The sequence below is a fragment of the Protopterus annectens genome, chromosome 1.part2 (genome assembly GCF_019279795.1).
Source record: "Protopterus annectens isolate FY-2018-M chromosome 1.part2, PAN1.0, whole genome shotgun sequence".
NCBI classification, from domain to species: Eukaryota; Metazoa; Chordata; order Ceratodontiformes; family Protopteridae; genus Protopterus; species Protopterus annectens.
In genome coordinates this window covers 1,141,536,313-1,141,559,484 of record NC_056727.1, presented here as the reverse complement: position 1 = coordinate 1,141,559,484, position 23,172 = coordinate 1,141,536,313, and the positions used below count along the sequence as shown (strand labels likewise).

Genomic DNA, 23,172 nt, shown 5'->3' with positions numbered 1-23,172 from the left:
TGAGATCCGTAGAGGAGGGTAGAAAACAGTTGAGAATGGGCAGTGGCAAGCCTGACATTGTGAATAAGATATGGTCTGGTCCTATATAAAGTGCCAAGTTTGATGTGGACTTTTTTGATTGTCAGAGAGACATGTTTTTCGAGAGTTAGATTCTTGTCAATAGTGACCCCTAGGAGTTTAATATGAGTTGTGGGTTTGATATTAGTTCCGTTTGACGAGTGTCTTGATAGAGGGGCATGACAAGGTTTGGATTTTTTATTTTTAAAGATTATTAATTTGGTTTTATTTGGGTTGAGAATTAGTTGATGTTCTGATAGGTATTTTTCTATGATTTGTAAGGCTGATTGCTTTTTTAATTGAAGTTCATGGGGTGAGGGGGCAGAGCATATAAGGGTAGCATTGTCAGCATGTTACAGTGGTGGCTTGCTTGGTTGTAGAGCTGAGGTTGTTTGTGAATAAGATGATGAGGAGAGGGCCATGTATCGAACCTTGGGGGATGACAACAGAGATGGGGAGTAAGGGGGAAAGCATGTTTTGCCATTTGGTGGCCTGCTGCCAATTGGAGAGAGCTGAGGAACCATGACAGAGCAGCTGAGCTAATGCTGTAGGTTGAGAGTTTGTTGAGAAGAAGTTGATGGGGAAACCGTGTCCAAGTCTTTTGACATGTCCAGAAATATGGAGGAGACTGCCTGGCCTTTGTTTAGGAGATGATGGAATGGTGTTAGTAAAAGAGATTAGAGCAGTAGAAGTGCTATGTTTGGGTCTGAAACTGTTGTGAATTGGATACGTGATTGTTAGAGAGGAGGTTGAGTAGTTGTCTGTAGATGCATTTTTCTAAGATTTTTGCTAGGGGGAAAGAATGGCAATAGGGCATGTCTTTGTAGTCACCTCAGCTTGTGCTAGCTAATTAATGGTTTGGGTGCAAGGAAGGTGTCTTTGAAACTCTGGATGCTGGCCAGCTTTTCTATCCTTGGTAAGATGATACCCATATAACTAAGGCTATTATTTGAACATATACTGTTATGGTAAGTTTACACAACTGTACTTTGTTTAGTTTTCCTTCATGTAGCCTTTGATTCAGACTTTTTTATGATTTTTATGTTGTTTTACTTTTACATGTCTCCAGAACTGCTTGCATTACTAAAGATGGTTGCCACCAGCTATGTCCATAAAAGAATAATGTTTTATTGTGTATTGAATGTGTGTGTTTGTTTGCTCCCAAGTATTAAGACTCTCCTTTCTGCTTTCTCCCACTGCTTATATGTCTAAAAGACCCAACAAGCCTGATAATTTTTTCTTCCAATGTATTCCCTCTTTAATTTCTATGTTTTCCTAAATGATGGGTCCTTTTAGGAAAAGCCAGAAGACAAATTCACTGTCATAACAGAGATGTGAGCAGGTTTGAGAGGTCTATGCAGTATTCTTCCTGTCTTACTTCTTGAGTTGGAAGAGTGTTCTAGTGAGGACACACATTCCATTGTGTATTCCACATTGTATTTTATACTTGTTCTCTCATTTACTGCTTTAGGCCATGGTGGTGCAGCGGTTAGCGTCGCCTCACAGCAAGAGGCTCTTCAGTTCGATTCTCAGCTGGAGCACCTTCTGTGCAGAGTCTGCATGTCCTCCCCACAGTTGAGTGAATTTAAAGACATGCAGGTAGGTGCCTGCATGTGTGGGGTGCTTTCTTTGAACGTTGGGCGCCGGGTTGGCATCTCGACTCTGTAAAAAGTCACTGCCAGTCATTAATGGACTGGAGTTCCACTGTGGCGACCCCTAACCGGGAAAAGCCGAAAGACAGTTTCTCTCATTTACTGCTTTATATGTCATATCACCTTTCACTGGTAATTTTAATTACCATCAATTTCCACATTTTTTTTCTCTTGGAAATAGTTTTCATTTCCATTTGCACATCCCCACAAGGATCAATATAGTAATATTTTTAACATAATTTTGTCATACCATATTTTTCTTTTTTTGTTGGCTTTCTCCAATCTCAGCTTTCCTTTCTCTGGGCAAGGGAGAACCACTTGTTTTGGTGTCAGAGAAGGGAGTAGACAAAATCTTATTGCATACCTGTGTTAAGGTGCTGATTATTGGGTAAGTGCCTTTACCCTGAGTATGTTTGTTTATTTATTTATTTTTTTTAGAGGGCCTCCTGGAAAAGAAAACAAAAAGTCAAGCACCTGACATTTTAATGGTATTAGGAAAGGCCTAGTACTCTCTTCTTGTGGGAGCTTTCTCAGATGATTTTAGTGTTCATTTTCAGTTGTTTGGAGTCACTAGCTGCAATTGTTTGATATCCCTGCCCCCCCCCCCCCCAGTTCAGGGGGAGATGCATGTTGGACCAGGGATAATAGCTTTTTGTGCTTCAAGGAGGCACTGAGGACACATACTGTACTTTGGAAGACTTTACTTTTTAAATAAATCATATAGTTTACATTACACACAGCTACTTTATGCAAAGACCCTGAAGATGGAGGTCCATTGGCGGAATTTCTTGGTCGCAGGTACACTCATTGTTGACCTTTCCTGATGATGGTGTGGACTCAGAAAGTTCTAGAATGCAGATCTAATCAGGTCAATCACAGTATGGTACAATGCAGATAATGGAGAGGTTTATGACTAGTGTTTGATCACAACTAGTTTATGTATTTGATACATACTTGTGTAGAAATTTGCTTTGTGTTCGAAGGCTGAATGAAATGTTTAACAGCTCTGGGTTGCCTGCCTACTGCTGTTAGTGATCTAAACATCAGAGTGTGGAGTGCTTAGAAAAGCAAAAAAAGTGATTAACAAGGTTGTCTATTCCCATGTTTTGGAGCATTATCAATGTGCTGTATTCAAAAATTACAGATTTTGTGTTTGTCATAACTCTGAAGTTGTTGAAAGTGGTACCAGTAGAAAAACTTGCAAATGCTGTGAGGGGGACCCTGCACCAGAACATCGAAAAGCCCTGGAAGTCTCACTAGAGGCTGACCAGCTGCTTGATGGTATAATTCCAAATGTGATAAGTCAAGCTGGAGGAGTGCACCCATTTGTTTGCAGTTATGCTGAGTGCATTTACACCCATTTGTTTGCAGTTATGCTGAGTGCATTTACACCCATTTGTTTGCAGTTATGCTGAGTGCACTTACACCCATTTGTTTGCAGTTATGCTGAGTGCATTTACACCCATTTGTTTGCAGTTATGCTGTGCACTTACACCCATTTGTTTGCAGTTATGCTGAGTGCACTTACACCCATTTGTTTGCAGTTATGCTGAGTGCACTTACATCAGTGTGCCTTCCCGGATGTCTTGTCGTTATCCACACTAGTACCCTTAAAGACCTAAACTGAATTGTATAGCATGTGTTGGTAAGAGTGTTCTTTGTATGGCCTCCACAATCTATGTTCCTTCACGTCCTGTATTTTTAGGTGGTAAAGTCCAGATGTCACGGTAGACTGCTGTGCATGTTTCTGTTTTGTTCTTCCAGGTCTCCCTGCTTTCCCATCCTCGTTATCCTTTCATGTTCATTTGTGGACTGTTCTGCATCTCAGCCCAGCTTGGCTTGAAACCACATTTTTATGGCAATCACTTTTTCACAAAACACATCTGTCTGTGTCCTGTGCCATCAGTAAGAAACACAAGGTCTTTTACCATCTTTGAACCCTTCCTATAGCAAATTGACATTGGTCCTTGCTGTTAATAGTGATTACGTTCTCATTTTTACAAACTTTAAAACAGTTGTTCATTTGAGCAGATGTTTTGTGCTATTACTAATTATTTTTGCTTGTGGACTCTTTCAGGAACGATATGAAGCAGCAATACAAAGGTCGGCAAAAAAAACTTGGGCTGAAATCCGTCAGCAGAGGTGGTCTTGGGCTGGAGGACTAAGTCAAAACGCTAGTGTACACAGAGGTGGTAAGTTTAATGTTTGAATGGCTGTATGTAGGTGTAGGCAAATAAAGTAGCATTAACATGTATTTGCATGTGCGCATGTGGCTTATTTATGCATTGTTTTGTTTTGTCTCTCTTTTCTTTATGGACAAAGTTATAGAATCAAGCATATCTGGAGAGTTAAAGCATCCATTTAGGTCATTTGTACTGATTGAGTTGCACATATTTGATAGTGTGAGCTACAAGTAAAAGTGGCACTTTTGTTATGGCATATTACAGTGGAAGGCTGCTTTACTGTTTGTTCTGAACAATAGTCTACCATGTAATTAGCAGGATGATATAGTGATGACAATTTTAAATACTTGAAGTTGTACGTAAAGTTGCAAAATCATAACTAGGTACATTTTACCTCTGATGGATGCAAGTTTTTCTTTTTTTTTTTGTTTTTTCTGCTTTTAGTGAGGTGAATTGAGCAAAAATGCTTTTGAAGTTCACATCTTAAGGCTTGCAGTTACAGCTTCGAGAGAAAGAGATCATATTGCCATCTCATTTTTTGTACTGTTCCATTCTTTATGAAGGACCTGGAGAGCTGTTGGAAAGGGTCTACATTGGGTTAAAGTGTTTATGATTTAGTATTTTTTCATGTGTAAGCAGCTGCCATTAGGGCAGATAGAGAAGGTAGAGAATACGGTAAAGAGAAGCTGACATGGTTTTTAATGTGATACGTGTGCGTGGTGTTAGAAGGTAATCAGAAAAGCAAAGGCCTTTTGAGATGGGTTTAGTGTTCCTTTTTATCAGAGGAGGTGGTATAGTCTTTTTTTTTTTCCACGATCTTTTACCTTCCATGCCTGTTGACCATCAAGCCCCTTCTCCATCAGACTTAAGCCTGTTTGGTCCCTTGCATATCCCAATTGTGGCAATGAGGACTGGCGGGGGGATGCTGTCGTACAGAGACAGACATGCATGCTAGTTGTATCCTTGCCTGTAGAGGTAATGAGGACATTTTAGTGACCCAACCTCTTCCATGGTGCCAATTGTGGGCCCTCATATCATTGTGAGGTCTACTACACTCTTCCTTTGTGCAAGTGTGATTATGAACGTGTGTGCGTGGACACACGAGCACACCCCCCCCACACATACACACACACACACACACACACACACACACACACACAAAATCTCTCTCTCTCTCTCTCTTTGTCTCCCTCTGATGAAGACCATCATCACCAGCTTGGGAGAACCATGTCCACATATTCTTGTACTGTTACATTGGCTACAAGATTCTGCTTGCCAGTAATGGACGGTAGACTAAACTCCCCCAGGATAGGTGATTGGACATGTGCTTCAGTGTCCAAACTGCTATGTGGACTCTGGTTATTTGGGGCTGTAATAAGAGCTTTATTCTTCTGTGCCATTGAGCAAGATTCTAGAATGACATCGTCTTTAGTATGAAAGGTTCAAGGAAATCCCACACACCAGTGGCTCTGAGGAGTGTGTTTTGAACTGTAGTAAGTGCTTTATCCTGTCACAGATGCATACTGTGTAGGGAAAGAGCAGATTTCTCTTTATTATTACCCCTAATTATTCCTTAGGAAGCCAAAAGCTTTCAGGTATTCTGTGCCTATATTGTCCTGGGTTTCCTTTGAATATTGTAGTTCCCTCTCACCTCCCAAAGATATGCAGTTCATGTTGTGTAAGAAATGGGTGTTTGTCTCAGTAGGATTTAACCAAACAGTGCAATTAGCTAAGTTAAATAATTTGTAGAGGGGAAAAAAGAAACTTTGTCACTAAGAGCAACTTTCTTGTGTTGTAAGGAGTGGGACCCAGAATAACTGAGGAGCAAAGGAGGATAATGTTTCATTCGGCAGCAAACTGAGTTTGAGCATATTTTGACCTTGTTGTAGAAAGCCATTACTGTACGGATCTTGACTACACACTAGATTAAGCACCTCACTTCCTTTTTGATTACATCTTAATCTACAAATATGTGGGAAATGAATCTTGTGATATACATGGAAAATTGTCAAAAGTGTTTGAATAAAGGGTGGTGCTATCCTGAACATCATTTTCTGTATATTTTGATGAAGTAGACTTTATCTGCCCAGGTACACTTCAGTTCTTATTTTGAAGTTGGAAGTAAAACTGACATTTAGTGTGACTATAAAGAAATACTGATCAGACTTGTATGAGAGCACTGAAGATTTGATTGCTTGGAGACTCAAAGGAGTGAAACACAAACTAATTCTTGCTTCCTGGATAAAAGTAAATACCTGTTGCATACATGTAAAAGAATTTTCTAAGGAAATGGCCAAGGAGGCTGTCAAGCATGCTGTTTTTTGTTTAACACTGGTTAAATTGATGAGTTGGTAAGGCATTTTGCAGAAAACTGAAGAATATGTAAGGTATTTGAAAGATGTATAATTCATTTAACATTTTCTGAAAAAAAGGGACTACACGTCCGTGTAAGTTGCAGAAGCAGAACTTTTATTTTACTGCCTGATTCCAGTATCTTACATACAACAGTTTTAATTTTTTGAGATGTCCTCATTTTAGGTGTCAGAGCACAAGCTGAGTTGCAGTTGAATTTGCATGACTAGTGAGACCCTCAGGGAGCTGCTCATAGGCTGGAAGCCCATGAAGTACTTTGTGCTAAATTCATCATATCCAGAAACTGTGACATTTTGTGGCTTTTTTTTGAACCAGCTTGAAATGTGTTGGTTGTATGATGCTGATAACTGGAGGAACTGTTGAAAGGGATATACATGTCTTGCTACATTTGCACTGCTGCAGTCAGTGCTTTGTGATTTTTGAGTTTTAGCACTGACAGCAGCAGCAAGTAAACAGTGCGATCCTGGTCTAGCAGATTAGTTGTCATGCACACAACGTCTGCAGCTTTTACTGCCTGCATACACCTCTTTTCTTGCTTAACCAGTTGTCTTGAAGTTTCAGCACTCAGCTAGGTGAACTTCTTAAATACATAGATGTTTCTTCTTTGCCCAAGAGGGATGAATGTCGCTCCCATTTAATACATCTGCATTTTAAAATATGAAACACTTCATGCTGGGAATTAGGAGTTTGTGAACTACCCACTTCTGATGTACTCTGCCCCATATACTGGCATGGTTGCTATTTGTTGCAGTTCTTTTTTAACTGAGTAAATGAACTTCTTAAATTAGGGCGGCCGCGGTGGTGCAGCAGTTAGCGTTGCCGCTTCACAGCAAGAGGTTCTCCGGTTCGATTCTCAGCTGGGGTGCCTTCTGTGCGGAGTCTGCATGTCCTCCCTGTGGTCATGTGGGTTTCCTTTGGGTGCTCCGGTTTCCTCCCACATCCCAAAGACATGCAGTAGGTGGATTGGACACTCTAAATTGGTCCTAGGTGTGAGTGTGTGCGTGTGTGTGTGCCTTCTGTGGAAGGTTGGGCGCTGGGCTGGCAACTCGACACCATAAAAACTCCACTGCCAATCATGAGTGGACAGGTGATCCACTGTGGTGACCCCTAACTGGTAAAAGCCGAAAGAAGAAGAAGAAATGGACTTCTTAAATGACCTGTTTTCAGACACAGTGCAGGATAGCTGTTTACTGATGCTAGAGAATAGTGTTTGTGTTTCATGCATAGTCACACGAGTGCTTCACTAAAATGTCAACCACTTGCCTGAGTTCTCAATGATTTCTGTGAAGAATGGCCATTTAAACTATAGATGGTCAGATAAATTACTGCTGTACTTCATTAATGACATTGTTGTACCTTTAGTTGCCTACTCAAACTAGAAACCATTCTTGTGCTTTGTGACTGCTTTCAAGCATTTTTTTTTTCTTCGAAGTTTCACCTGAAGGTGTACTTTTATAGACAAGTGCTCTGTCTGGATAGACAGTACTGGAAGTGTAAAAGTTTTTGTATATCAGTTTCCACACAATTAATGTGTACATTCACACTCCATGTATACATTGTACCACTTGATAACTTAAATACTGGAATCTGTAACATATTTTAGTGAGGTGATTCGTAATAAAAAGATTTATAAACTTTTTATTAATATACAGTCTCACAATTTGACTTTGTTTGGTGATATTGCCATAGAGATAGTGTAGGAAAATTACAGTAGACCTTAACGTGACCCTGCATATGTGTGGCAGTAGTCTGTGCTGATATCATTGAGAGGAGGAAACTAGTACAGAAAAGAGTAAAATCCCAAGAAGGGAAGACATCTCTGATCAGTATCAGTAAGAAACTACGATCCCTCATAAAATCACCCCAGGCTAGCTTCGAAAGAAAAATTGCCAAGGACTCCAAAGATAACCACAAGGCATTCTCTAGCTATGTCAAGAATCTAAGTGGCAATTCTCAGATCTGCTTGGAGTTGGTGCAGAATGGCACAAAATACACTGAACCGACTGATATCACCAACATCCTGGCAGACAGGTTCAGTGCAAACTTCACCCCCCTCTCACCCCCAAAAGGGCCCATAACCATACCAGAAGAATGTAGTGCCCCTGAAATCACAGACACTCAGGTTAAAACAGCCCTGTCCAAAGCCAAAAACACAGCATTAATAGGACCGGATGGTGTCCTAGGCTGTGTCCTACACAAGCTCAAAGATGAACTAACCCCTCACCTAATCACACTGTTCAAACTCAGCCTCTCCACAGGTTACATGCCCATAGAGTGGCGCACAGCAATGGTTATTCTGCATCACAAAGGTGGAGCCACAACAGACCCCGGGAACTATCTCCCTATAGGCCTGACTAGCTTGGTCTGCAAGACTATGGAACGTATCATCATGGATCTCATTAAGAGAGACATTGGGAACCTCATAACACTGGACCCAACCCAGTTCGGCTTTGTTAAGGGCAGATCATGCCTCCTAAACCAGGAGGAATTCCTTGAGACAGTTACCAAGGCTATAGATGAGGGAAAGGTGGTCCACACAGCCTACCTAGACCTTGTAAAGCCCTTCGACACCATTCCTCATTCTGGTATTATAGACAAGCTCACCAGCCTGTACATAAACCCCTACGTCACGAGATGGGTTGCAAACTGGCTCATGGACAAAACCCACATGGTAAGAGTTGCAGGAGCTAGGTCTGACTCTAAACCGGTTACAAGTGGCATTCCCCAGGGCTCAGTCCTAGGACCCCTCCTGTTTGGTATATACTTCTCAGAGGTTCAGTCAAGCACAGGAGGACTATGGCTGAACAAGTTCGCAGACTACTGCAAACTAGGGACTATAATTGACTTTCCGGCTGACACAGACATCCTCCAAAAGGGTCTCACTGAGACAGATACCTGGTGTCAAAATCATGGCCTCAAGCTAAATGCCAAAAAGTGCATAGTCTTCCCCTTTGGAAAAAACAAAGTACCCACAAACTACCACATAGGTGGTAGCCCCCTAAATACGGAAAATGTAATAAATGATCTGGGGACCCAAGTAGGTAGTAATCTCTCCTTTGATAATTACATTGCCATAGTGGTTAGAAAATCCTTCTATGTGGCCCACCTAATCACAAAAGGGTTTGCATCCAGATCAAAAGAGGTCATTGTGCCCCTCTACGCATCACTCATCAGACCTATCATAGAGTACAACGCCCAATTTGGGGTGTACCTTACAAGACACCTGCAACAGCTGGAAATACCACAGAAGTACCTCATCAAGAGGATCACTGGCCTCAAACAGATGCCCCATGCAGCTCAACTGAAGAAACTCCAGCTGTACTCGGTTGCATACCACCTACTCAGAGGTGATCTCTGCCTGACATACAAGGCCATGTCCAACCCAGAATTGATGGACATGCTCCACCTAAAGAAAACCATATCCCCTCGAGCCACACGCTCTAGGGATTTAACCTCACCACAACAATAAATAGGACGTGCTGGAGGGATAGATTCCTGTCCCAAAGACTTCCCATACTCTGGAACAAGATTCCAGTTTACATTAGGCAGAGCTCCTCACTAACACTCTTCAAGGGAAACCTTGACGAGTGGATGGGAAACAGAAAGTTTACCCCAGGGATCACTTCAGTGGCCTTGCTGGACAGAGGCACCGGGAACTAATCTAAGTGGGCAGCGAAAGCCAACACTTTCTGACTAGGCTTATAAAAGCCAAGAAAAACTGATGTAATGACGTTGGCTGCCTTGCTTTATAGCACTGACGACCTGACGTCAGACTACAGGCAATGGTAGACAATGCAAAAAAAAATTGACTCTCATGATGTTCTTCATGTTTCACTGTTGCAGTCATTACAATTGGATTATCCTGCTGGCAGGCTACCCTCAGTCGGCCTGAATTCCAAAGTCTAGGTCCGGCGTCAGTTGCTGTCACCTCTTCCCTGACGTCAGTGCACCAGGGGTATAAAAGATGTAGCCGACGCCATTTTCTTCAGTCTTTCTTGCCGCGCGGTGCCCAAAGCAAAAGTAGTTCGCAAGTGCCGGTCGGCCGACTCCTGAGATTTTCGTGTTCGAATTTCAGATCCGAAGTCTTCACTAAAAGCTAAGTACCCCATTGGGGAAACTTTTTTTTTGCTCCAGACCGATGTCAGAAAAAGTTAATAATTGTATTTCTTGTGGGAAGCAAATACCTCATAAGGACTTTCATTCTTACTGTATTCCTTGCTTAGGCCCCGACCATGATGTTGCTAGTTGTCTGTTTTGTGTTACATTTAACCAACGCACTATTAAGCGTCGGTACGATTTTGCATTTCACTGTTTTGGCAGAAGATTTAACTATACAATGTCGTCGGATAGCCATCCGACTACCGGAATTCACAAGAAACGCAAGGAAAAGGATAGGCATCCGAGGTCCAAAACCGACTATGAGGCTTTTTCTAAGCCAGTCGCCGGTTCTCAGTGAGGTGCCTTCGCAGCCCCAGACGACCGCTACTTTAGACTCGCAAGCCGCTACCGACACCCACGTGGAGTCGACCAGGCTGCTGGAAGCTCAAGGTATTGGACCTTCGGAAACTATTCCCTCAGATGAGTCCTGAGCCGCTGAGCAGGCATCGGCTTCTGAGGGTGTTTTCAGACCTACTCCATTATATGTTAAAATGACTTCAGCTTCAAAGGCAAAGACTAAAGCACCTTTAAAGGCAAAGAAACAAGTACAACAGCCTCATGGACAGGCCTCCATGACTAAAAAACAGATGCTCAAAATGGCCAAAGACCTAATTACTTTGATCAGGGGTTCTCATCCCCCTCCTGATAAGAGGCCTAGGCAAGAGACAGAATATGAATCTTCAGATCAGGTTTCCATTTCATCTGATTCCTCTTCTGATCAGGAATACTCTCTTCCTCCCTATGAGGATTCTGATGCTGAAGAATCAATCCCTTCAGCCTCTCCTCTTGAGGATTATTCTTTTGGGGAAACTTTACATACCATGAGGGAGCATTTCCACTGGGAGAGCCAAGATTATTCAGAATCTAAGAAAAGGCTCAGAGACTTCCTTTTACTACCACAACACAGGCCCCTAGCTATTCCACCTGTGTTAGACATTGTAGATGATGTATTTTCAGAGTCCAGTCTGACCCCTGACTCCATTCACTCCAGCTCCTGTTAAGCCGGACAGGTACTACAGGGTTCCTGACTCTCATAAATTCCTTTTCAACAACCCTGCTGCTGACCCAGAAACTATCTCTCAGGGTCCCAAAGAGGTCAAGGCTTCCACTGCAAAAAAACATACTTCCTCTGATAGGCATTCTAGGGCACTGGACAGATGGGGAAGAAAGATTTACACTTCTGCTACCCTGGCTATAAGGGCTTTAAATTGACAGTTTCATATGCTCAAATATCAGCAATATATTATGTCACTGCTTAAACAAAAAATGTTGATAAATTCTGAATGTGCAGAAAACAAAGAAATGCAGAAATTATTGCATGCAGCTGAACAAGTTGGAAAGCATACTTTGCAGTGTGGTTTTGATTCTCTGGAGGCCTCCTGCAGGGCCGCAGTTACGGGTTCTGTCATCAGGAGGCATGCTTGGTTAAAGGAACAAAATCTACCTGATCATGTTAAAGCAAAATTATTAGATGCTCCATTACAGCATGATTTTTTGTTTGGTGTTAAAGCAGAAGAGGTGTTAAAGAAAATGGAGGACAAAGCTAAATCTATGCAAACAGTCAAGGATTTCTTACAGGTACAGCCACCAAGATTTAGCAGACACTGGCCTACAAAGAATTGGTCCTTTCCAGTGTCAGACAGGCCACAAAGGGGCAGATACAGACGCCCTAGAGGCAGATCCCACCCCCAAGGTTCATACAGCTCTAAACAATGGGGTGCTTCTACCTCCAAAACTGGAGAAGACAAATCACAGCCATACAGGAAACAGTCCCAATGACTTCCCCCTGTCTGCGCCAAGCACTTATCTTCTGGTAGCACCTTTAGGGAGAAAACTAGCACTTTTTTCTCACAATTGACTCATAATAACCCAGGACAAATGGGTCTTAAACATAGTATCACAAGGCAACAAGTTTCACTTCCATACACTGCCAAGGGCAAACTGTTGTCCAGACCTGCCAAAACATCAATGGGCAGAGGCACAAAAACAAGTCTCATCTCTCATGGACATGAGGGCCATTCAGCAAGTACCAGAGCAAGAGCAGGGACAAGGATTTTATTCAAGACTGTTCTTGGTACCCAGAAAGGACAAAGCCTGGAGACCAATACTGGACCTATCTATTCTAAACACATATCTGGATATTCCAAAATTCAAAATGTTGACTCTACAGCAGCTTCTGCCCATGTTGGGCAAGAAGGCTTGGCTTGTGACTTTAGATCTAAAAGAGGCATACCTGTACGTCCCAATTAGACAAACATGCAGAAGATACCTCAGATTAAAAAGCTGGCTCAATGCACTACCAATTCTCTGCACTGCCTTTGGCTTATCTGCTGCACCCAGGGTCTTCACAAAGTGCCTGGCACCAGTAATTGCATTCTGCAGACAGAGGAATACAAATATATCCTTACTTGGATGACTGCCTCATTCAAGCAGAGAACGAGGACATTCTACTACAGCGTCTGGCGTTTGTAAAGAGATTACTACTATTCCTAGGTTACACAGTCATCAAACAGAAATCAAAACTAGTACCCTCTCAAGAGATAATATTCCTGGGTGCAAGCTTAAATACAACTGCCCAGATGGCTTATCTCACGCCAGACAAACAAAGGCAACTGACTACCTATTTCAACCTGTTGGCAACAAAGGCCCAGTTATCTGCTTTGGGTTTCATGGCATCCTGCATTCTACTAATTCCATATGCAAGACTGCATATGAGGAAACTTAGTGGTACCTAAAAAGTGTTTGGACTCAACATTGCCACAGCCTGGAAACAATTGTTACTCTCATTCCCTGTCTGCAACAGGAGTTTCGATGGTGGGTGAAGGCCTGTCACCAGAACAAAGGACAGCCATTCATTCTACCCCTAGCCACACAGACATTAACAACGGATGCATCGGATTATGCCTGGGGAGCCCACATGGCAGGAAAATGTATTCAAGGCACATGGTCTGCAAACCAAATGCATCTACATATCAATCAAAAAGAGATGCTAGCTTTTCAAAATGCCCTGACAGCCTTCAAAGACCTACTTCATCTGGGACAACTACTGATAAAAACAGACAATACCACGGTCATGTGGTATATAAACAAGTAGGGAGGCACTCATTCTTACCCCCTTTTCAGACTAGCCATGACTTTGTGGGACACAGCATTGGCTTACCAAGTACATCTGCAGGCACAATTCCTGCCAGGAAAGACAAATACTCTCGCAGACGAACTAAGTAGAAGCCTCATGGATCCCCACGAGTGGAAATTGGATCCACACGTCTTCAGCATGGTGACAAGGAAATGGGGATGCCTGGACATAGATCTATTTGCCTCACCTCACAACTGCCAACTAAAGAGATTCTGCACAAGGACTTATCACAGACAAGCATGGAAAGTGGATGCCCTATCTTTCAGCTGGAAAAACTTAACAGTATATGCCTTTCCTCCTCTGCCTCTCCTCCTCAAGGTACTCCTAAAGGTCAGGCAGGAGAAGCCAAAAATGATACTGATTGCCCCAGACTGGCCATGCCAGTACTGGTATCCAATCCTAAGGAGCTTGTCTCAATGCCCAGCCTGGACCTTACCTCAAGTGCCTCATCTACTGTCCCAGCAGAACAATCAAATCCTACACAGCCAACTCAAGACCTTAAATCTGGCAGCATGGCGGATAATGTAGTCATACAAAACACACCTCTCACTAAAGCGGTCATGGATGTTATTTTGGAGGCCTAGTACTAGAAAATCCTATGCTGGAAAATGGAAGAGATTCTGTGGTTGGAACCAGGCACATGGAATTGACACAGCTGTACCAAATATTCCTCAGATTTTACAATACTTGACTGAGATGCTGGAAAAAGGCCTATCCTTTTCATCTATAAAAATGCATGCCTCTGCCATTTCAGCTCATTACAATACAGAGCCACCAATCTTTTCTCATCCTTTATTAAGGCAGTACCTCAGAGGGGCCAAAAATTTAAGGCCTCCAAGGAGATCACCAATACCTGCTTGGGACCTCAGTTATGTCTTGGAAAAACTCACCCTGCCTCCTTTTGAGCCAGCCGCTACTGCTGATATAAAGTTTTTATCTTGGAAAACAGCTCTGCTCCTAGCAATAACTTCTGCAAGACAAGTCTCAGAGCTACAGGCAGTCATGGCTGTGGAACCTTTTATCATTTTTTATCCAGACAGGGTTTCTCTGCGGACAAACCCGACATTTATGCCTAAGGTAGTGTCCAGTGTGGCCCTTAACCAAACTATTCATCTGCCTACTTTTTATCCAAACCCACAGAGTAAGGGGGAGAGAATTCTGCATTCTTTGGATATACACAGACAGCTACGCTTCTACGTGAACAGAACCAAAGCTTTCAGAAAGACAGAGCAGCTACTAGTGGCATATGCTGCAGGATCACAAGGAAAGGCTATCTCAAAGCAGACTATTTCAAAGTGGATAGGCCACTGCATTCGTTTCTGCTATTCACAACATGGCAAGCCAGTGCCTAAGGGCATTAGGCCACATTCAACCAGAGCAGCAGCCACTTCAGCTGTCTTCCTCAGAGGAGTACCAACCAAAGACATTTTAGAACCTGGAGTTCAGTGCACACCTTTACAAAGCACTATCGTTTACCACTCTACTCTAAATCCAGGGCAGGCTTTGCCACTGCAGTTCTGCAGGGCCTCATAGCCGCTCCTAATGCTATTTAGCTCCAGCCTCCCAACCATAGTTTTGGGATTCAACCCATGTGTAATGACTGCAACAGTGAAACACGAAGAACATAGTACAGTTGTGTAGACTTACCATAAATGTAGATGTTCGAGTGTATTCACTGTTGCAGTCCAGGTTACCATCCCCCATATCTTTGCTGCAACTTATTTGCACCTCTAATCTATACAACCTATGTGGTGTATTTGCTTGTATATGAAGGTATAATATATTTTGTTGCATGCATGTTTTATTGGCATATTTTTAGCCTACCCTTTTGGGGGCACCTGACATCTGGGGCAAGAAAAACTGAAGAAAATGGCGTTGGCTGCATCTTTTATACCCCTGGCGCACTGACGTCAGGGAGGAGGCAACGGCAACCGAAGATGGACCTAGACTTTGGAATTCAGGCCGGCTGAGGGTAGCCTGCCAGCAGGAGAACCCAAATTTAATAACTGCAACAGTGAATACACTCGAACATCTACATTTATGGTAAGTCTACACAACTGTACTTTTCATAGCTTGCTGTACTTGCCAGTCTTAACTATAGTTTAGTAAGCAAAGTCAGTATAAAAATAGCATATTTTTGTTCCTCCAAAACTTGGTTGTGGAACTTTTCACTAAATATGCATTTATACTGCAGTTAAATAATTAAAAACAAAGACGCCTCAGCCTAGAATTGAACAAAGATCTCCAGTCATTTCTAACTAAGCCACATACAGCCTACAGTTTTCATACCCATGTGGACTATTTTTAATTTGATACCTCCCTTCCTCAAGGAAAAAAATGATTTTGCTTATTTTAGTTCCATAGGATACATAGATCCAGTCTTAACATTCCAGAACCTGTGTTGCCATCTGACAAAATATTGCCAATAAACTCTTTAATTTTTGTCACAAAAACACATTGCCTATTCCACTGCCATGTGCTCTTCCTGGTCATCATAACATTATAAAAACTTTATAGTGTATAATCTCACATACATACACACCCCAATGTGACCATGAGTTGCATCCACTTATATAACTGTGTGCAGACATTTGCTTGTTGTCAATTGAGGGAAAAAAATAATAAATAATGACCTAGAACTATATTTCATTTTGCTGCTTTGACAGCAACCAGTGAGTCATTGAACTAAGAATTTGAAGACACTACATTGCCCAAGGAAACACAAATGCACAAACCTCTTTTGCCAGTGGCCTTCTTTTTCACTGTGACTAGCTCAAGGAAACTGATCTCTCATTGGCTGTAGAATGTAGCCAATGGAAGAACAGTCTGAAGTTAAAGCAGAGTAGCTAAGCAGGTGATCTTTCAAATGTTGAAATCAGAGCACTCAGTGAAATGTGGAATCATTGAGGGGTATGGTGTCATATTGCAACTCCCTGTGTCTTGTACTCAGATATTCAGGTTCCTGGCTTTTAGTTTTTCAAAACTATACATTTGGGTGACTTCTCTGGCATGTCTTCCGACATTGCTGTAGCTATCGACTGTTCTGGCATTGAGAGTTTTGGTGTCAGTGACTGGGAGTCTGTCTCTGTGGTGCCGCCTCTTCAACACTGGCCCCTACAACATTGATTTTTCAGCTACTGGAGTTGCTGGCTGCAGCCTTCCAATTGTCAGGACCCCAGTCTTGGACATCAGCACTGCCTTCTCCTTATTGTGGCTATAGTCCTGTCTGTATAGGCTGTGGCAGGTAACCCTTCCAGTCCTGTGTACAGTTTTTCACTCATTTCCTCCAGCCTGTACACACATCCCATGTTAGCAGTCTTCCTCCCCATTGTCTGCAGGGCAGTTTTCATAAACATTTCAATTCTTAGAAGACAGCTGAGTCTTCTGATAGGAAATGCCTTCCAAATACAAGCATGGTTTTGGTCTGGTCCGCAGGTGCCAGCAACAGGAGGGTGCAGGAATAAGCAGTTTCCTTAGGCCAGGACCCAGCAATGATGTGCGTCCATTTAATAAGGGAATGCGGGTGTGGGGGTAAAACCCTTCCTGCATGAGTGAAGTGTAGGATACCTCCCTTTCTAACTTTATCTGTTGTTAATTTTTATGTATATTTTCCTGTTTAATTGAAATAGGGCATCTGCAAAAAGGGTAATGGTTTGACATAAAATACCTGATGTTCATCGTGTTACCCTGCTGCAGTCATCACACTTGGGGTTATCGTGCCATCAGGCAGTCCCGCAGTCGGACGGAATTCCAAAGTCTTGGTCCGGCGTCAGTTGCTGTCGCTTCTTCCCTGACGTCAGAGCACCAGGGGTATATCAGAGGCATCCAACGCCATTTTCTTCAGTCTTTCTTGCTTTGCGGTGCCCGAAGCAGAAGCAGTTCACAAGTGCCGGTCGGCCGACACCTGAGATTTTCGAATCGAGTTTCAGTCCGAAGTCTTCAAAGCTATGTACCCCATTGGGGAACCTTTTCTTGCCTCAGTCCGATGTCAGAAAAAGTTAACAATTGCATTTCTTGTGGGAAGCAAATACCTCATAAGGACTTTCATTCTTTTTGTATACCTTGCCTAGGCCCAGACCACGATGTCACTGGTTGTCGGTTTTGTGCTAGGTTCAATAAGCGATGACATTGCAGTAGGGGAAGCTGGTGCTGTAGAAACACCTTTGGTTTCTGAAGGTGTCTTCAGACCGACTACCCTCACCATAAAATCTTATGCTAAGCTTAAGACTCCTCTAAAACCAAAAAAGCCTACACTTCAGTCTCCAGGTCAAGGCCATATGCCTAAGAAACCGATGCTGAAGATTTGATTTCTTTGATCAGGGGTTCGCAACCCCCCCCCCCCGACAAAAGGCCTAGACAAGAGGAGGATTATGCCTCCTCTGATCAGGTGTCTGTTTCCTCAGGCTCCTCTGAGGAACAGGACTACTCCTTTCCCCCTTATGAAGATTCTGATGCTGAAGACTCCATTCCCTCAGCTTCTCTCCCTGAAGATTACTCATTTGGGGAAACGTTACACACCATGAGGGAACATTTCCACTGGGAAGGTCAGGATTACTCTGACTCAAAGAAAAGGCTCTGAGAGTTTCTTTTACTCCCCCAGCACAGACCACTTGCTATCCCCCAGTTTTGGACATAGCGGATGATGTCTTCTTAGAATCTAGTCTAAATCCAGATTCTCTGCCTCCTGCTCTAGCCAAATCAGATAGATACTATAGAGTGCCTGACTCACACAAATTCCTTTACAAAAGCCCTGCTGCTGATCCAGATAATCTCCCAGGGTCCCAAAGGGGCTAAGGCTTCTATGGCTAAAAATCCTGTACCCTCAGAAAGGGACTCCAGAGCACTAGATAGGTAGGGGAAGAAGGTTTACACCTCAACTGCTCTAGCTATGAGAGCACTAAATTGTCAATTTCACATGCTTAAATACCAGCAATTCCTAATGTCTCAAATAAAACAAAAGATGGGCACTCACCCTCAACAGTCTGAATTCAAGGAAATGCAAGATCTGTTGCATGCAGCTGAACAGGTGGGCAAACATACTTTACAATGTGGTTTTGATGCCTTGGAAGCTTCCTCTAGAGCAGCTGTTACTGGGTCTGTTATACGTAGGCATGCTTGGTTAAAGGAACAATCTCTGCTTGATCATGTTAAAGCAAAGTTACTGGATGCACCCTTACAGCAGGATGTTTTATTTGGGGTTAAAGCAGAGGAGGTTTTAAAGAAAATGGAGGATAAGGCAAAATCTATGCAGATAGTCAAAAATTTCTTACAGGTACAGCCCCCACCCTTCAGCAGAAATTGGTCAACAAAAAATTGGTCCTTTCCAGCTTCTGATAGACCACAGAGGGGGTAAATACAGGCGCCCAAGGGGCAGTGGACAAGCACAAATCCCTTACAAACCTCGCCAGTGGGGCACTACAACACAGAAGGGAGGAGAAGACAGGTCCCAAACCACTAGAAGGCAAACACAATGACTTAAACCTCAAACTGCCAAGCAAAACCCTCTTGGCAGCTCCCTTGGGAGGAAAATTAGCACTTTTTGCAGACAACTGATGCATCGTCACAAAGGAAAAATGGGTCCTAGACATTATCTCACATGGATGCAGATTCCATTTCCACACCTTGCCAAGGATAAAAGGAATGCCAAACCTGCCACAAAATCAATGGGCAGAGGTACAAAAACAAATTACAGCTCTCATGGACATGAGAGCCATTCAACTGGTACCTACACAGGAGCAAGGCCAAGGATTTTACTCAAGGCTCTTTCTAGTCCCCAGAAAGGACAATGCTTGGAGACCCATTCTGGACCTTTCAATTTTAAACACCTTCTTGCAAGCACCCAAATTCAAGATGCTAACACTACAGCAGCTTCTTCCCATGTTGGGCAAGAAAGCTTGGCTAGTAATGTTGGACCTCAAGGAGGCATACCTGCATGTCCCTGTCAGACAAAATTGCAAAAGATACCTCCGTTTCTTTGCAGGTTCAACCCATTACCAATTCTCTGCACTGCCCTTTGGCTTATCTACTGCGCTCAGGGTCTTCACAAAATGCCTGGCACCAGTAATTGCATACTGCAGACAGAGAGGAATTAAAATATACCCATACCTGGACGAAAATAAATCAAAACTAGTACCGTCGCAAAATATGACATTCCTGGGTGCCAGCTGGAATACAACGACCCAGATGGCTTATCTGATGCCAGACAAACAACTACAATTAACTCAATACTTCAGAACAATGGCAACAATGACCCAACTCCCTCCAAGAAAAATTCTGCAGGCCTTGGGCTTCATGGCATCTTGCATACTACTAATACCATTTGCAACACTGCATATGAGGAAATTACAATGGTACCTAAAAAGCGCATGGACTCAACACAGCCACAGCTTGGAAACAATAATAAAACTCATTCCCTGACTTCAACAGGAGTTTCTATGGTGGTCACAGGCTTGTCACCTCAACAAGGGTCAGCCTTTCACCCTACCCCCAACCAGGCAAACTTTGACAACAGATGCATCGGACTATGCCTGGGGGGGCACACATGGCAGGACAGTGCGTTCAAGGCTTATGGACAGCAGATCAAAGGAATCTGCGCATCAATCAAAAAGAAATGCTAGCTGTACAAAATGCTCTGACAGCCTTCAAGGACCTCTTGCATCCAGGACAGCTTATCGTAAGGACAGAAAACACCACAGTAATGTGGTACATAAACAAACAAGGGGATACACACTCCTACCCTCTATGCAGGCAAGCAATGACCTAGTAGAACACAGCTCTGGCTTACCAAGTTCAATTACAAGCTCAATTCCTGCCAGGAAAAAAGAACACATTGGCAGACGACCTAAGCAGAAACATCATGGATCCCCATGAGTGGAAACTGGATCCACAAGTATTCACAATGATAACTCAAAAATGGGGGCTCCCAGACATAGACCTGTTTGCCAGCCCTCAAAACTATCAGCTAACAAAGTTTTGCAGAAGGACTTTTCACCATCAAGCTTGGAAAGTGGACGCACTGTCATTCAGTTGGAAAATGCTAACAGTATATGCCTTTCCTCCACTACCCCTTCTCACAAAGGTGCTCCTGAGGGCCTACCATGGATTTTATCACAAATTACCCACCTGCTCACACAGCAAGACAATCAGATTCTACACAGCCAGCTCAAAACCTTAAACTTGGCTGCATGGCAAATCACCTAAGCAACCAGCCAGCTCCTCTCTCACAAGCTGTTATGGAAGTTATTCTGGAGGCCAGGCGGCCCAGCACTAGGAAAGCCTACTCAGACAAATGGAAAAGGTTTTGCGCCTGGAACCAAGCTAAAGGCCAAAATACCCTTCAGCCTGACATACCTCAGATTCTGCAATATCTAACTGAGATGTTACACAAAGGGCTTTTTTTTCATCTATTAAAATCCACGCCTCAGCCATTTCTGCTCACTACAACACAGATCCTCCCTTATTTTCACATCCACTCTTAAGGCAGTTTCTCAGAGGGGTCAAGAACATTAGGCCACCCAGGAGAGCACCAACACCTACTTGGGACCTCAACTTTGTTCTGGAAAAACTCACGCTACCTCCTTTTGAGCCAGCTTTCTCAGCTGACTTAGTTTATATCATGGAAAACTGCCCTGCTGCTAGCAATCACTTCAGCTAGAAGAGTTTCAGAGCTTCAGGCACTAATGGCAGTAGAGCCTTTCCTCAATTTTCATCAAGACAGAGTTTCTCTACGAACTAACCCCTCCTTTATGCCTAAGGTGGTATCCAGTGTGGCTCTAAATCAAACCATCCATTTACCCACCTTCTTTCCAAATCCACAGAACAAAGGAGAAAGACTCCTGCATTCCTTGGACATTCATAGGCAGCTACGTTACTACTTGGATAAAACTAAGGTTTTCAGAAAATCTGACCAGCTTTTTGTATCCTATGCTACAGCATCACAAGGAAAGGCTATCTCAAAACAAACCATTTCCAAATGGATAGGACACTGCATATGTTTTTGCTACACCCACCATGGAAAACCAGTTCTTGCTACCATAAGGCCCCACTCTACCAGGGCAGCAGCTACATCTACAGCCTTCCTCAGCGGGGTGCCAACCAAGGATATTCTGTAAGCTGCAACTTGGAGTTCAGTACACACCTTCACCAAACATTACCACTTACCACTTTACTCTAAGACTAGAGCTGGCTTCACCACTGCAGTTTTGCAGGGCCTTCTAGCCTCCTCTAACCCTGTTTGACTCCACCTCCCATCCTTCGCTTTGGGATTCTACCCAAGTGTGATGGCTGCAGCAGGGTAACACGATGAACATAGTACAGTTTTGTACCTACCATAAATGTAGATGTTCGAGTGTATACCCTGCTGCAGTCCAGGTTACCCTCCCTCCATCCCCTCTGAACTAGCTGAACTTATCTCTACCACTCTGTTCTATACTACCTCTGTGGTGTATTTGCTTGTGCCTAAGGGTTTAGTTTTATTGTTTCCATATAGCTATATGTATATGTGTGTATATATATATACATATATATATATATATATATATATATATATATATATATATATATATATTTATATATTTTTGCCTACCTGTTAGGGGCACCTGACATCTGGGGCAAGAAAAACTGAAGAAAATGGCGTCGGATGCCTCTGATATACCCCTGGCGCTCTGACGTCAGGGAAGAAGTGACAGCAATTGACGCCGGACCAAGACTTTGGAATTCGGGCCGACTGCAGGACCACCTGACGGCAGGATAACCCCAAGTGTGATGACTGCAGCAGGGAATACACTCGAACATCTACAAACAGAATCCCAGTCCATGTGAGGCAGAGCCCCTCACTGACTCTGTTCAAGAGAAATCTGAAAGTGTGGATGGGAGGGATGGAGATACCAGGTCTGTCTCACTGCTCAACTATCACTGCTGGGCACAGAGGCACATGGGTATATGGTATGTGTATCTAAAAACTTTGACACCACACACACACCACACCTGGCTAGGTTTGGCCCTATTACCTATAGGATATGAAACCTATTTATGGTAGGTACAAAACTGTACTTTGTGCAGCGGGACAAGTTGTATTTCTTTCCTGCATGAGTGATGAGCAGAAATTGTGCTTTAGTCAAAATAATGCCAGTTCTCTTTCTCACTTAAAGACCAAAACACTGTCACTGAAAATTCTGTTGCAAAAAACAGCATTAAAAATGTTCCCAAATCACAAATTTATTGAAAGAATAAGAGCTTTTATTATTATTTATTATTATTATTTTCAATTTGATTACTGGGGAAGTCCACTGGGCCGAATTGACCCATTTTCATTGGAGGCCCGGGGAGAAAAGCTCCAAGATGCGTTATACAATTTAGATACAACTGATAGTTAATATTAAAGATATTGGGCCGGATTCACGAAGGCTTGCACGGAGTCTAAGAGTAGAGTAAGACTCCATGCAGCCAACATGTCCGCCAAGCGATCCAGGAACAGCCGGTAGGGGTGTGCAACAGAGCTCCTAAAACGACTCTTAGGGCTAGGATATGCAAATTACCTCAATTGCAGGCGAAAGCTATGCAAATGAGGTAAATTTGAAATCCAGTAAACCCGAACCTGTCCGAGTAGAAGTAG

General features: G+C 43.0%; 1 protein-coding gene across 2 annotated transcripts in view; it reads left to right on the top strand.

The window, feature by feature from the left end:
• LOC122792264 (MAP7 domain-containing protein 1-like) overlaps nucleotides 1-23,172 on the top strand; it is a 1,483,077-nt gene that overhangs the window by 710,497 nt on the left and 749,408 nt on the right. For both annotated transcript variants that reach the window (XM_044060015.1, XM_044060014.1), the window contains exon 5: nucleotides 3,787-3,901. In XM_044060015.1, the coding sequence (XP_043915950.1) occupies nucleotides 3,787-3,901 (115 nt within the window). The remainder of the gene's footprint in view (nucleotides 1-3,786; nucleotides 3,902-23,172) is intronic.